Source organism: Tachypleus tridentatus, chromosome 7 (genome assembly GCF_004210375.1).
Source record: "Tachypleus tridentatus isolate NWPU-2018 chromosome 7, ASM421037v1, whole genome shotgun sequence".
Classification (NCBI taxonomy): Eukaryota; Metazoa; Arthropoda; class Merostomata; order Xiphosura; family Limulidae; genus Tachypleus; species Tachypleus tridentatus.
The window spans coordinates 156,180,037-156,195,751 of record NC_134831.1 but is presented as its reverse complement, the minus strand read 5'-3'; the positions used below and the strand labels follow the sequence as shown (position 1 = coordinate 156,195,751).

Sequence of the window (15,715 nt, the reverse complement as noted above, 5' to 3'; positions counted from 1 at the left end):
ATTACATGTGTTGTTATTGTTAACAATAAAATTTATAATGATTGCAAGAAAACTTTGTGTACCAGTTTATTTAAAGTCAATTATTTTATTTACACTGACATAAATCCCTTTGAAAAAAAGATAAAATTTAAGCAAAATTGTGTAATTTTTAATTATGATAATTGTTTTAATACTTTTTTTGTTAATGGTGTAAGCTAACTGTCTTAAAATGTTTCACTAAAATATTTTAGTTACAAAATATTAGTTATTTGATAAAAATTTTGGTGGTTGTGTTTCATCACCACATATTTAAGCATAATGACATTTTGATATCTGGAAGCTGAGCTGTAATAATACTAGGAACAGATGTAAGAGTTTTTTTACCTCACTTTTCAGTCAGGAGTAATAATATGGTTATTGTATCCAAGCCAATCTGAATAGTTCTGGTATTGGGCAAAAAGCCCCATTAGCACTGTATATGTTTGTAACCATGTGATTGGCGTATTACCACGTTATTCATTGTTTTACTCACAAGCTATTATAATTCTGCCATTTAAAATATATTAATCTAAGTTTCAAAATATATGCTGATACATAATTTGTTAACAAAATAAATATGATGTAAAAAAGTAGCTCAAAAGCAAAGTGGCAGGAGGATGCACAGACATTCTTGACTGAAATAAACCATTTGATATATTTTTTTCTTTTTTACCCTGTACTTAATGTGATTTATATTTTGTTGGACTGACTTTTTCTAACCTTTCATATACATCAGGATGGATACAAAACATTCCAGCAAGATATGTAGTGGCATTCATTGGATTTTTGGGATTTGTCAATATTTATGCCTTGAGAGTTAATTTGAATATAGCTATAGTTGCTATGGTGAACAAATCTGCTGTTACCATTACAAATAAATCTATGTCTCATGACTGCCCAGATGAAAGAATGAAAAATTCGACACAGAATAATGAAAAGGTAATTTCTCTTTATATACTGTATTAGACATTAAGACAATTTTAATGTAACTAATGATAGAATTAGTTGTAATTTTTAATGAATTCATTTTATTTAGAGAAGCTTCAAGTTTATTACTCCTTATTCTTAAAAAAATATTAACATCTCTTAATTTGTTTGTGGAATTGAACTTGTAATGTTAAATTCATGTTAAATTACATAATTAGGAACCTAAACTCATTTTTGTGCTCTTGTAAATTTGAGCTTACATTTATAAGATTTATGATTATAACTAAGAGTATAAAAAGAAAATCGTGTGTAAATTAAACTAAATTTAAAGTGCATGAACAGACACTGTAAGAACTTTTATAGCACAAACCTTCATCACCTCAATAAAGCATTAATATATGAATGTGAATCACTGTGTATAATTTACAAATAATATTAAGATTTGAATGTGAACCACTGTGTACACTTGAAAGTATATTAACAGACAACAGTTTCTTCATTCACGTTATATACTTAAAACTGGTATTATAAAAAATGTGTACTAGTTGTATTATGAGGTACAGTTCTACCGTATTAGTGCCATGCTAGTATTATAAAATTAAGAACATAAAACAAACAAGGTAACAAAAGGGTGTTTGGCAAACCAGTATTAGAACTTGATTTATTGAAACCTTCTCTTCACATCCATATACTTATCCAATAAGTTTTATGATGATCTAAACATTCCACATTTTAACTTAAACAGAATGTGTAGTCAATCATACTATTTGTTGATAAAAGGTTAAACAAAGAATTAGCAGTGTATGATGTTGACCAGCTGCCTTCCATTTTGTCTTTCACACTTAAATGTGGAATGGCTACCTGTTGAGATGAATGAACCAGGTAAAATCATACAGAAATCTCTAATTATGCATCAGCATTCAAGGTGACTTTAGGACTTTTAAAATAGTAATATTTAAAATTTCTTTAAGCTGTTAATAAATGATCAAAGTGCTGATGTGGTACCAAACACTAAAACTAGCATAAAAAACAATAAATGTATAATATATTCTTAAAGAGCGAGAGGTTTTTAGCAAAAATAGTGTTATTTTTGCAGATAGGCAAAAAAATTGTTGTTCTGTTTACAGCTGTGCAGAAATGAAAATATGACCTCTTTATCTGCTCTGAATTATGTTTAATTAAATGACAAAATATCAATTTAAAATATAATTTGAGTTAAAATTGTTGAAATGTACTTAGAATTAACATATAAAATTCATCAACAAATTTTTTTAAGTGAAAAAAATATGGAAAGCCAGAGGAACCTGTCTTCAAACAGTATTTGAAAATATATCATACAAGTATTACAATTGTGTTACAATTATTTTCCGTATTTGTACATGAAAAAAGAAGCTTCCCATGTAATAATTGTGTATTTTACGTTATCAGTGTTAACCATATAATCCCAAAGTTTCTTAAATAAGTCAAAATTATAATTATGTAAAAATATTTCTTAAATAATTAGCTGTCATGTTATAATCTAGCAGTTTCAAAGCTATATCTATTTGTAATAATGTAATTTATCTGAAAATAAAAATAGTTAAACATAATTTCTAGGTTTTTAATGAGAATTAGTAGCTATAATTATATTTAGATTACATTTAACATTGTTAAACAGTATATATGTTTTCAACATGTTTTTAAAAGGTTGTTGTTATGCAGGTGTACCACCTATATTTTCCCTTATTTTAGATATCAACAATGCAAAAGACATCTTTTCCATGAAAAATTTTGGTTTCTGAACAATAAAAAATTGAATCTGTAACAAGTCTGTTATAAGAGCTGCAGGTGCTCTAAATAATAATATGGTAAAAATGAGTCTGAAGTATCCAGTGATGAATTACAGAACTGAATAATTAATTTAAAAATACAATGACAGCAACTTCTATAGTACAAAAATTCTGATTTTAATAATAATTAGAACCTGAAATTAAAATTCTGTATAATTATGATCAATGATTATCACTACAGTTGAAAATCATTAGTAGCCCCGACACAGTTAAAATATGGCTGTTTTCTTTAACCCTAAAATGGTAGTCATCATCAATTGATGCTGCTATGTTCAACATTTCTGCTACTTAAGGGGTAAAATGCCTATATAAACACCCTGTACTTGTAAATTGACTCTTCTGATGTACCCTCCCTACATCATAAATCTTTATGAGCTAAACAGAAACTGTATCAGAGCTAATACCTGTTACTGTATCACTTGCTTTGTCAGTTATGTTTCTCATTCCTACCTCTGGATAGTATATATATTTTTTTCACTCTACTTACCTGTCAGACTATCCCATCCAATGTACTGTACCAAGAAATTGCCTATAACTATAACCTTCATAAGTTTTTATTCCTATCCATTGCTTCTTTGTTTTCCTTTCTTCCCATTGTCCTTAATCTGCACAAGCTAGTAATTTAAATCTGTTATGTAATGTGATCTGCTCATTACAATATAATTCACCTCTTCCAATCTTAATAGTACTGTTTCAAACTTAACAAAGTATTTTTTTTATCTGCTGCATCCTATGCATGTAACGATGTAAGTTGCTATTTTCCACAATATACACTTCTCATCATGTGTCACATTTATTCTATTCAGCATAGCCTCCAATTTGTCTTCCAACCTGCAAATTATACATCTTCACTGTTAGTTGTCATAAAAGTGCATGCCAGTCCAAATTTCCCAAGTAATATTTGTAGTTTAACAGTGAAGAAGATTATGATTGACACAAAACATTTTATTTAAAAGGTTCAAACATTTCAGAATGCACTCATTAAAATCTAAGTATCAAAAAGAACTAACTATCCATTGCTTAAACCCAGCTACTCATCCATGCATTTACAAGTTGAAACCACAGGTAACAATATTTCACATAATGTTTACTCAATCATTACCACACGATCCTCAGACCTTGAACTTTATAAAGAATTTTTTCTTCTAGATTGCCCTGTTCTTAGTAACTTACAAACTTCTTTAGACCTAAAATATTCTACAGTTACACACTTAAAACTAAGCTATTTGTTAAGAAGAGTTATGATTGTCTCTTGGAACTTGTAATTCATGATATATTGATAATATATTCTATAATCTGTTATTTTTCCTTCTGTTTACCACTTACATGATAAACCTTTAGCAAAACATGAAAAGATATAATAAGCATATTCCAAAATGTTTGAACCTTGTAAATAAAATGTTTTGTCAACCATCTTCATCTTTATTATTAGGCTACACTTTCCTCATTGTGAATCCATTGCCATTGTTTGTAGTTTTACCTGAATTGTTCTTTAGTGATAAATGTACCTAAGAGATTAGTCTTACATAGTTTGTTTCATTTTTAGAGATCTTGAGTAGATGTACACATTTTATAGAGTCTTGTTTACATTTTGAAAAATATTTTCTCTCTCTCAAAAAATATTTTTTTCCTAAATACAATTTGCAGGATGGAGAGTTTGTATGGGATGAAACTCAGCAGGGTTTGATTCTGGGGTTTTTCTTTTTTGGTTATGTCATAACTCAACTTCCTGGTGGACGTATAGCTGAGAAAGTTGGTGGAAAGTGGTTGTTTGGATTAGGAGTGCTTTGTACAGCTATTCTAACACTCTTGACTCCTCTTGCAGCAAGGCTCAGCATGATAAGTTTTATTGCAGTGAGAGTTCTTGAGGGTCTTGGAGAGGTTAGTTTAGTAATATACTGTTTAACTTTTTCGTTTCTATGAAAACATCATACTTTGGAACATTAAAGATTAAACTCTTCTTATGGCAAGTTATGACTTGTAAATGATTCACTAGAAAGTGCACATATTTAGCTTCTCTAATAAAAGTAAATCAGTACACACCATTAATTATTTACTTGTAAAAGTAAGGTTTTATATTCTTAATTTTTGTTATTTGTGAAATATTGTGCTTAATGTACAGTAGGGTTGGTATCAAATACTTGTTTTTGATACTGTAATATGAGCATGACTATGATAATTAGGATAACCTTTTTACACCTCCTGTAGATATTTCCAGGTCACCCTTGGCCTTCTTGTATGCATAGGATGTTACAGGTATGTTAACTTTTATCTGTATATGTTGTTTCATATGATTTGTTTCAGGCCTCCTACACTCTGCCTCTTGCTTAGATTACCTGGTTATTTTCTTCTCCTCCAGATATCAGAGTCCATTCTGACCATTTTCTGGTACAATTGCATTCTGGGGCCAGCATATCTCATCTCCCTCATGCTTCAAGTAATTTTGTTACATCATCAAGTTGAATTTCTACTTTTAGGCTCTCAAGAGTTGGAGTCATTGATTCATGTATGAGGTTCTAATTCTGATCATTACCTCTCAATAATTAATTGTCTCACTGAAGCTCTCCACTACTCTTCTTACTTTTTCCACATTGGCATAATTATTCTTCTCGGCCTTTTCCTCTAGTTTCATCCCCTTGCACCACTTTTTTGTGCTTTTTTTTTTTCCTTTTCTACATTGTCCATTAGTTTTGGTTTGTGATTTGATTGACTTTTTATTCTTTGTGTCTTACTTCCTTTAATCAGTACCAGGTGTCTTTACTTCAATCAGACACCTTAGCTTTCACCTACATCTCAACCCCATCATGTGTTTAAAGGTACTTTGTCTGTTGAACACTGGGACTACACCTCACACATTCATCTCCTATTTTCTGTTTTAGGTATCCATTTCTTCCTTATCAGGGTACCCTCTTTCAACTACCACCATCCTTCACTTTTTGGTGAGATTTTAACTATTTTTTTTTCTCTTGTTTGTTTTATATATGTTATTTTTAAGGGCTTGTCTCATGTTTTGATCAGGAACCTAATCCTTAGCAAGTGGTGCCTGTCCAAGTATACTTTGATCTCCTAGATTTGTATTAAAGCCCACACTGTAAAACCATGAGGATTTCATTTTCTTTATTTCTTTGGCAACAAAATGCACACCATCATTTACAATCACATAAACTAGAGATGTGGTGTTCCATAAGATCACTTTTAGGTTATTCCTCGCTTCATAAACATACCCTTTGTAGACCATACTAACCCATGGACTTCATGGGTAAAGCAAAAGGGTGATTGCTGCCCATCACTTTCATTCCTTAGATTGTGATAAGCAGGTTTGGTCTACTTTTCCAAAAATGGTTTCGTGATCATGTAATGCATTGTCTCTGGTGTGAATGTTTCTCTAGACTCTCCACTATGTTCCATCCCCTCTGCTATTTCCATCTTTGGAATAAGAGAGACATTACCACTTTCAAGTTCTAAGCCACTGGAATGATGAACCATGGAGGTATCCTCCTGAATTAGGGATGCACAATATAAACAGTAAAGACCCAATTCAATTGAGAGTAAGGCAGTGGTGTTATGCTGATGTAGATTAAAACATGTATTCATGTATTCCAGATATCAGTTCCATCTCTCTACTGGTTTGTCTGTGGGGATGTTGAATTTTGAACTGTGCTTCGATATCTCTCATCCTCCCCCCCACAAACCAATCAGCATATTGTCTGCACTCTTGTAACACCAATTGGTATCACTCTTCCTATCCCTGCATTAATGTTGCTTCCCAGTGCTTGAGTTTTGGATTTATAACTGGATCGATCAAAATAGCTCTTCACACATGTTATCAAGATGTCTCTGGTTCCTCACTCACTTCATCTTTAGTGCATTACCACATTGTTGTAGGTAATGTTGGTGTACTTATTGGTTACTTTGCTTATTCCTTTGGTGCTACCCCTTGATGTAAAAGCCAAGGATGGTGCTGTGTTTGAGGTGGTTCTGGTTTGTCTCATTTGAGTGGGTTATATATGTATTTCATTCTTCTCACATGTATCCTATTCACAGATCAGTGGTAAGATTTCTCTCTCTAGTGGCTGAACTTGAGAAGAAGTTGTATATCTTTTCCTGCCACTGATGGTATGATTTTTGTCAAGCCATGCATGGATGTTGGCTCCCAGTGATTGAGTTTTGTATTCAGTTGACTTGTCATGTATGGTCTGTTGCATCCTAGCCACTCTACCCTTTGAGACACATCCCTTATTTTACCCACATTAGGTTCATCAGGGAGATTGAAATTCTAATTTATTGTGGTTAGTATTACTGTCCAACTATTTTCTCTCTCACTGAGATGTGCTTCTCATAGTTTTCCACCCAAGTCTGTCGCACTTTTTTCAAAAATGGGCAATAAATAAACCTGGTACAGAAATTATGTGGTCTCTGATACATATAATCTTTTTATTAGAGGGTGTCCTTGGACCCTTTCAAAGGATACTTCTAGTTTCTCTCTTACAGTGGTCCCATTATCAGTTCATTGTGGAATTCTAGCTCTGTATGTGAGTAGAAGTAAGGTACCTTGTCAGAAGTTATAATTTTCCTGCACTGAAAATGTATTTACAACAGATATCTACTTCCACTCACACCATTCCTGCACAGTGTGAATGGGTTGTTATGTTTCTGTCTATACTTGAAATGATGGTAGAATAGCATAGAGTCACATGTATGTGTGGCATTAATTTGTTGGAGGTTTGTCACATGATAATTGGCAAGTGAAAATCAGTTAAACTGTGTAAATTGTGGGGTGCATGGAGTGAAAGTCTTGTGACATGCAAAAATATTTTTGGAAGTAGAAGGCTACCCTAAAAAAGTATAGTTATGTATGTAAGCTGAAGTTAAGTACCTGTGTGTAGGAAAATTATAACTTTTTCCCTATGTAGTAAATTTTCTGCTGGTTGATGGCAAAATTCAAGGCCTCAGACACATTCTGATTTATCTGCCTGTTTTTTGATTTGTTTGGTTCATCCAAAATAGTCAAATATTCAGTTATCAGTTCTTCTATTCATATTTGCTCTTTGCTTCACTAGTCTTTGGACATTTGACCTTTACTTACTCCTTGTAAAATGGTCTGTCTACTGCTCTTTTCCTTCTTCTACAAGAGCTGTCTTGTTTGGAATAGATAGCTCATTTCTCTAATCTAATTTCAACTCCACCCTGTATCTCATTCATTTAGAGACCACTCTCATTTGTTTGCATAGCAGATTCAGTCTACTTCTTTAAGTATTTGAGACTTAAAGCTGTAGACCCCTCATCACTCATATCTACATTTTTAGCCTAAAGGGTTTTTCTCTCTCTTTTGGGCTTTCCTTCTTCCCTTATTCCTTTGTTTCTCCTGAAAATGTTTATACATGTCTTTTTCATTGGTTTCTGGCTGCTCAATACTGGAATATCCAAAAATCCACCATGTTCCCACAACAACTCTGGGTGTCCCTCTTTCCTCACTCTTGTTTCTTTCTGGAGCTCTCCAGGTCTCTTCATTACATGTATGGTCTCCTTTAGCTCACACATGTATGGTTCTATATTTATTTGAGTGCAGCATAGATGACACCTTGTGTTGTTTTGTGTTTAATATCAACACATCCAATAGATACATCTTTTAGCCACTTCCTTTGTTTATTTGGAGTACTATTCTGGACATCTGATCTGTTTCTAGTATTTCATGATGATAGCTGCTTTTCTGGCTTGCCTTCATCTTCTATCTTGTTTGTCTGGTCTTCTCATCATGATCCATTTAAACACCTGCTCTACTGTTTTTTATGTACCCTGTCTGTTTTCCTGTTGGTTTATAATGATTTTGAAGTTCAGGCCTTGGTTTTAGAACAAATATTTTGCCTGTGCCCTACCCACAGATTGGTTTCTCCATCTTCTAGGATTTTCTTTTGACTTACTACTGCTCTCCATTTTCTCATTTGCAAAATCTCTCTTTCACTTTTGTCTTGGCTTTCTCCTGCAAGTTCTTTACAGTGAAGAGAGTTTTTTCTCCCCTACATTAGAGTTGCTTATGAGGATAACTGGTTGTTTTTTTCTATTCATCCTTCTCTCTTCTTTTCCCCTGTATGAATATTCAGCCCCATATCATCTCCTTTGAGTGTTTGGCCTTATTCATACTACCCATACTTAGGGCACATTTTCTTACTGTGGGATTCCTCTTCCTCTAGAAGCCAGTTTCACCATATTTCCCATCTTCCTAGTTTCATTTTTTATGGCAATGATACTTTGCTGAATTTTCATGTCTCCTCTCATCATGTTTGCCATATCATGTCTTTTGTCCAGTATTGTACTTAATTCCTCTCATAAAATTAGCTAGTCTTATTTAGTGCTGTCCTTTATATGAAAACCTTTTCTTTACACATGCCACAAGCCTTCTGCTCCCTCAATTGGAATCTTCCAATTCCAACATGTCTCTCATGCAAATCATCATGCTTCACTTCTTAATCAGTAGGAGCATGTCATGCTCACGTGACGTGTACTTTTTGCCTATTTGTGGAATACCTCCCAAATCCTGTTTCTAACTTCTGATGTCCTTTGTTGACTCTTACCCATACCAACTTTGTCTGGTGTTTTTTTTTTATATACACCTCCCTCTGAGACTCTACAGAAATCTTGTGGGGTTTTTGGAGATACCCTTATCTTTCTCTCCTCTACTTCAGTCTGAATCTGTCCTTTGGCTCTGACATTTGCTACACAGTTCCATGTTGTTAGGACATTATTGGTCATGATACTGCATTGGCCTGGTTCCATTTACCATCAACTTCTCATAAGGATTTATTTATGGCCCCAGTTCTGAGATGTTATATATTGATATTGTCCTGAACATTATCGAGCCTCATTGACTTCATTCGATCTTTTCAAATATTTTAGCTCATTTGTTTCCATTGGAGCCTCATATGTCTCCTATTTCTATTTTTTCCCCCAACTTTTTCTCCTTCTTCCAGTTTTCTTTCTCCTCCTTGAGATCCTGTGATCTACTGGCATCTGTCAGAGGTGGTTTGATAATGTTCTTCAGTGAACAGTCATACCCATTACATACGCTTCAAAGTTTTTTTAATTTTCGTTATTTTCTTTATCCAAGCAAATAGGCTTGGCAGCTTGTAATTAATTTATCATGTCTTCACCATGTTGTTTCACTATCTCAGTTCACTATGGTGTCTTTTCTTACCCTGAGTGTGATCTTTTCTCAGGAATTGTGGATAACATCAAGGTAGGTCTCCAAAGTTTGCTTTCTTATACAGCTATCATCTCAGTCTTTTTCTTATCTTCAGTTAGTCCATCTTGGAGTGGAATACCAAATTTGAATTTTTTGGACTTGCCTAGACATCTTACATATTGTATCAAATTGTGCAATCTTTTGCATGACAGTATCATACTCAGGGACAACAATTTCATTGTCACATGGATAGCTGGCTTAATAGGAATTGGCTAATCTTACTTGGCAGGTACTTTTTGTGGTGACGTGGGTGGGCTGGTAGTTCAAATTTTAGAAGTCTTTCATCAGACCTACTCAATATCTTGTCCACTTGAAGGTCCATATCGACATGAATATGATTTGAGTACCACCTTCTTATTTATGACTTATTTCAAATGAGCTATTGGTTCAACACATCCTTTCAACCCTGTCACTTACTGCTATTGTGGTTTTAGAAGATGTGGTTTTCTATAATTTCACTAGTCCCTATTGAGTAATACCTTCTTCTTTTATAACTTTGTTCAAAAGTTTACCACACCTGCTCAATCTCTGTCACTTACTGGTTTTGTCATTTTTGAGGATGTAGTCTTCTATGACTTTTCTGGTCCCTCTCTGTCATGTATGTATAAGATCTCAGCAATAGACACTTCACAAACAAGGATATCTTGATTGTGGTCCTCTTTCCACCCCCAGTTCCCTTCCTCCTACCATATGAAACAATCTGCATTGGTGGCTTGAGTAAGCCCATATGTTGGCTGAAGTTCTGCTTCTTTTCATGTGCCTGAGCCTACATCTTTTAATGGCTGCATCCTTTTGGGGATGGTGAATATGGGTCAATTCATGGGGAACTTTGGGCCATTGATCTGCAAAGGAAAATGATTTGCTTCTCACTGTTCTCATGTTTCTGTCCATATGTCAGGCTTTATGTTACTTTCTTGTATGGGGATAATTATATTGGACATTTGTACAGTGATGGTGCATCTTCTCCACTTAAAGGGCACATGGTCTAGAGATCTATGTTTCTGGACATTGTATCTCTTATTCTGCAACCGAGAACATTGCATTTGCCTTATTATACATCATATGCAAGCTGATTTCAAACTGGTTGCAGATCATTTTTGTGCCACAACCAAATATATCCCATGGAGTGGATATTACATACCCTTATTTTGTGGGATATTTACCATCTGTGGGGTTCTTTCTTATGAGATGCCTTTGCTACAGGCTTCATCACTAAGCTGCCTCTATTTTATACGCCAGTAACTTTTTTGCTATCTTTGGCAGTTGATGCCTTCATCCTGGATTTGTCACACACATATATATATAGATGTACCCATTCATCCCACTACTTCATGCAGCAATTTCTCTTGTCCACTTTGCCCATTGGTGAGTCCATCCTTATTTTCCAACCTCTGTCACATGTCCTACATCCCAACCTGCACAATCTGCTGCTTCACACGTGGACTTTGTCTCACCCTTGGTAATATGGTTTTGTTTCATAGGCTGGGTCACTCTCTTGTTAGGTAGTTCCATTCGTACATATTCCATAAATGTGTACTTAAACTAAAAGAACTTATTTCACAGTTAGTCTGCTACCAGGGAATTTCCCACTAAAAAGTCTAGCGTGGCTCATTTTTCACCTTGCGCCTTGACCACATGTCATTGGTCTCCTGGCTCTCTAGGTATTAAACAGACATTTATCTAATTCCTTTCATTTCTCATTACCATAAGATTTTTGTTTCACCAATTCTTATGCAAATTGTGTGTACTTTGAGATACATCTCCCTCCCTTTCTAGATTGGGTTATTTCTTTAATTTAACATTTGCTTTATTTACTTCTGTTTAAACCATTTTCTTAAGTTTCATGCTTTGTTTTTTCATAAAATGCATTTCTTTCTCTTAGCGTGTGGGCATTGGTGGTTGGATTTGTTTGCCTTTGATATCATATGTGAGTTTTATCATCCTACCTGTCATCTCCTTTATCTGCATTGTTCCTTTTCCTTGAAGATCTAGGCAGCTCAGGAGGACTGTTTCTTCTATCTCCTCTTCCTTCTTTTTCCTGTTTTTGTACTTAACTGGATCTAGATATGCCTTTGTGTTTTATCAGGGCCAATCATTCTAGTATAGACTGTACTCTTTAGGGTACACATTCACAACTCCTGCTCCCCTGGCAATCCTACTCCCATAATAATCTTTCGCATTCTATCCTTACCACTTGGGTTTGTCTTGTGGCTCAATTAGCCTATTCTACCCCACCTCTTTATTCCTGGGCTTTGTTCCAGTGGTTCTTCTATCAAATCTAACACCTCTCTTTCTGTTGCTTCTCATGTTTATCATCAAAGGGATTCTGTGAGTTGGAATGTAGACCATTCCCAGTATGTTCATCTCCTCTATCTCTATCATATTGAAGTTTCCTCTTCGTCTGGAGATTTTATCTGCTGCCTGTGCCTGTAATTCAGGCTTTGGTGAGCTTTTATTCATACTTTCTTTCTTTGTTTTTGTTTTGTTTTGTTTTAGGGGCCATTATATACTTTTTATCACATGGATCCCATGCAGTGGTAAGTGGTGTCTGAACATGTATTATTAAAACTTTAAATTCACACTGTACAGTCATATCAATTCACACATTATCTTTTATGGATTTGCACACTCACCATTAAGATGTACTGTTCCACAAGACTGCTTGAGGGTGAATAACCTCATTCCCCTCTTCTAATCTTTGGACCCAAGTCTCTCATTTTCAGTGATATCCTTTGAACACTTTTAAGGTTGCTTCTCTTGTTCCCTAGCACCAGTTCATCCTCTTTCTCAATGTGAGATTCTAGCTAATATTATGAGTAGAGGGAAATTATAATTTTTCTCTACTGAAAGTGTATTTCTTATAGGTACTTATCTCTCCTTACATTTGACATACTTCTTCTCCCCTTCTCCAGTGTTTGACACTTGTAAAACTTCAAAGGGATAGTTCATTAGAGGAATATAGCACAACATTCTCTGTTGGTTAAGAAGTGATGCATAATGCTTTACAAGAGATATATTGGAATCTTCCAATTCTACCAGGAGAGAATGGGAGGTTTGTGGCATGCATAAAGAAAATGTTCACATATAGAGGGCAACATTAAACAAGAACAGCTAATCTTGTGAGAGGAGTTTAAGTACCAATCAAAAATACATTTTTAGTATAGGAAAAAATTAACTTTTCTTCTAGCTGTCTATGCCCTTGTATAAGAGCTTGCCAGAGAAGATGCAATTGATTCCCAACACTAATATCTCATTACCTACACCTTAGGAGAGTATGACCTACCCTGGCCGATATCTCCTTGTAGTCAGTGCTCTCCAATCTTACCAATCTCTGTTGGTGGGTTGGTTATTTTTCTCATTTCTTTGTCAGTTCCCACAACCACCTTATTCACAATATTTATATATCTTTGTTATGGAGATGTTGGAACCAACTTTGTTGCCAGTATTGTCTTGTGTGAAATACTTTCCTAAAATGCCCATCAAGCAGGAGGTATATGGAAAGTGTTAGGCCTATCCACCCCTGCTCAGTGCAGTGCCACTTGAAATGGAATTTTCTATCATATTTCTTTGGTATGGTCTACATATTTGATTTTCTAGGCTGTACTATACTTATGGTAAAAAAAGCACCATATGTGTACCTGCCTTCACAACTTTCTCATGCCTCCTGTCTTTAGTCATAGTAACCCATTGCTTTGTCTCTCAGTGTTTAACCTGATTTCAGATTATTGTAGTGATGTCATGGTGTGAGCATCTCTCCATATTCTAAACCATGTGAATATCTCCCCATCCATTTCTTTTAGTGGTCCAGAACAGGAAAATCCTTGCTTTCCCAGTCCAAAGCTCTTAGGGAAGTGAAAATCAAGAGAACCTCATCAAGCTGTGCAGTACTACTAATATGAAACTGAGTGGATGCATCTCTTGTTTGCAAAGTAGAGCTGCAGTATTACCAAGCAGTGCAGTGTAGGATATCCCATTGTAATGTGAAGCAAGTACTTCTTGGAGGATAGGTCTAGCCAAATGGATCTTAGATTTGCTTTGGGACACAGGTCTGGAATGCATTCCCCTGCATCTGATTACTCTGATGTCTTGTGTAAGTTATTCTCCAAAATGGAACAGCATGACTTATAGCTGTGCTACATAATCATGCATAACAGCATGCTTGGGAGATAATGGCCAGTTGACCAATCTTTCACTCAGCTCACTTTATTGACACTGTAGCATCATGCAGAAAATTCTTGTGATACTTTCTTTTGCTGTTCCTCATCTCCTAAACAGCAAACATCAAAATATTGTTGGCTAAAGAGTATTGTCTCCTTGAGGTAGATGTAAATCTCCCACTGGGTGCTGCACTGCCCCTTTTAGAAGGAAAAAAGAGCTCATGTTTGTTCTTTCGTGGAGGGGTATATCTATGCTGTGCAAGAGAGTATGATTTATGAAGTTAACATTTTTCTTACTTGGACAATTTTCTGCCTTTTCTCACCACTTCCATTCCATTTCCTTTGCCTTTTCATGAATGAGTTTTTGTTCAAAAGATAATGCTCACGGAGATTACTGCTCATGGAAAATGTTGTTTCACACTCCTGTTTGTGGAAGGCTATAATCTAATTGTGATTACATCATAGGTTGTTATAAATCATATTGACATGTGTAAAGGTGAGGTCTTTGTTTAAGCCCTGTGGCAAGTGCAAGAATTTAAATGACTGCGTACTTAATGTAATAGTTCTTTGTAGTTCAGGAAGGTGATTATCTATTGGAATATTTTTAGGTAAGGAAAATTTTAACTTAAGTTTTATATTAGCTAGGACTTGGTAAACTGTTCTTTTCCTAATATCTAATGTTATCATTGTTTTCATTTTTTTATAAGGAACAAAGTAAAAAGGCTTGGAAGCTGTTTCTACCATTTCATACCTTTTATGAATATAATCCTTCTCTTATTATTGCAGGGTACAACAAGAATAAAAGACACATTACATAGTTTTACTTGATGTAGTGAAGATAATTTGTTTAAATACTATTTTTATGTATTTTTCATCATTAAGACACCTTACTGCAAGGCTTTTGGAGATACAGTATTACTGTCTAGTAATGAATAACTGGTTACAGTAATGGTGCACATTTCCATTAATGATAGGGTTTTTCTGGGTAAATGAGAGCACAAAAACATTATTTATATTAATTTTGAATGAGATATGTGCATGTTTTATAGTTTTTCACATTATATTCAATGGATACAATAAAAATTGCATTTACATATGTATATTTTGCAGGGAGTCACATTTCCTGCAATGCATGCTATGATAGCACGATGGTCACCAAAGTCTGAAAGAGGAATGTTAACAGCATTTATTTACAGTGGATCACAGCTTGGGACAGTTATTTCTATGCCAATTTCTGCTTTCTTATGTGATTCTGAATTTCTTGGAGGCTGGCCATCAGTTTTCTATGTCTTTGGTAAGTGAAATAAATTATAATTAGCACAAGTAGTTATAAATAGTACATTTTCTGTAATCAGGTAATACTGTATTAAAGAAGAAATATTTTGTCACAAACAGTAGTATGTTCTTGTTATGTTATTTTAATTAAGAATAGAACGTACAGGCTGTAGTGATGCTGTATCATTGTTATTGTCCATATATAAATCACACCATTTCATAGCGATAGGCTTATTAGATTTATCATTGTATAGAACTTAAAGATTAGT

General features: G+C 34.5%; 1 protein-coding gene across 6 annotated transcripts in view; it reads left to right on the top strand.

The window, feature by feature from the left end:
- LOC143256977 (putative inorganic phosphate cotransporter) overlaps positions 1–15,715 on the top strand; it is a 59,921-nt gene that overhangs the window by 6,258 nt on the left and 37,948 nt on the right. For 3 of the 6 annotated variants that reach the window (XM_076514967.1, XM_076514969.1, XM_076514971.1), the window contains 4 exons: positions 755–957; positions 4,422–4,655; positions 4,983–5,030; positions 15,282–15,465. In XM_076514967.1, coding sequence (XP_076371082.1) covers positions 755–957; positions 4,422–4,655; positions 4,983–5,030; positions 15,282–15,465 — 669 coding nt within the window. The remainder of the gene's footprint in view (positions 1–754; positions 958–4,421; positions 4,656–4,982; positions 5,031–15,281; positions 15,466–15,715) is intronic. The other 3 variants (XM_076514968.1, XM_076514970.1, XM_076514972.1) reach the window with 2 other exon arrangements.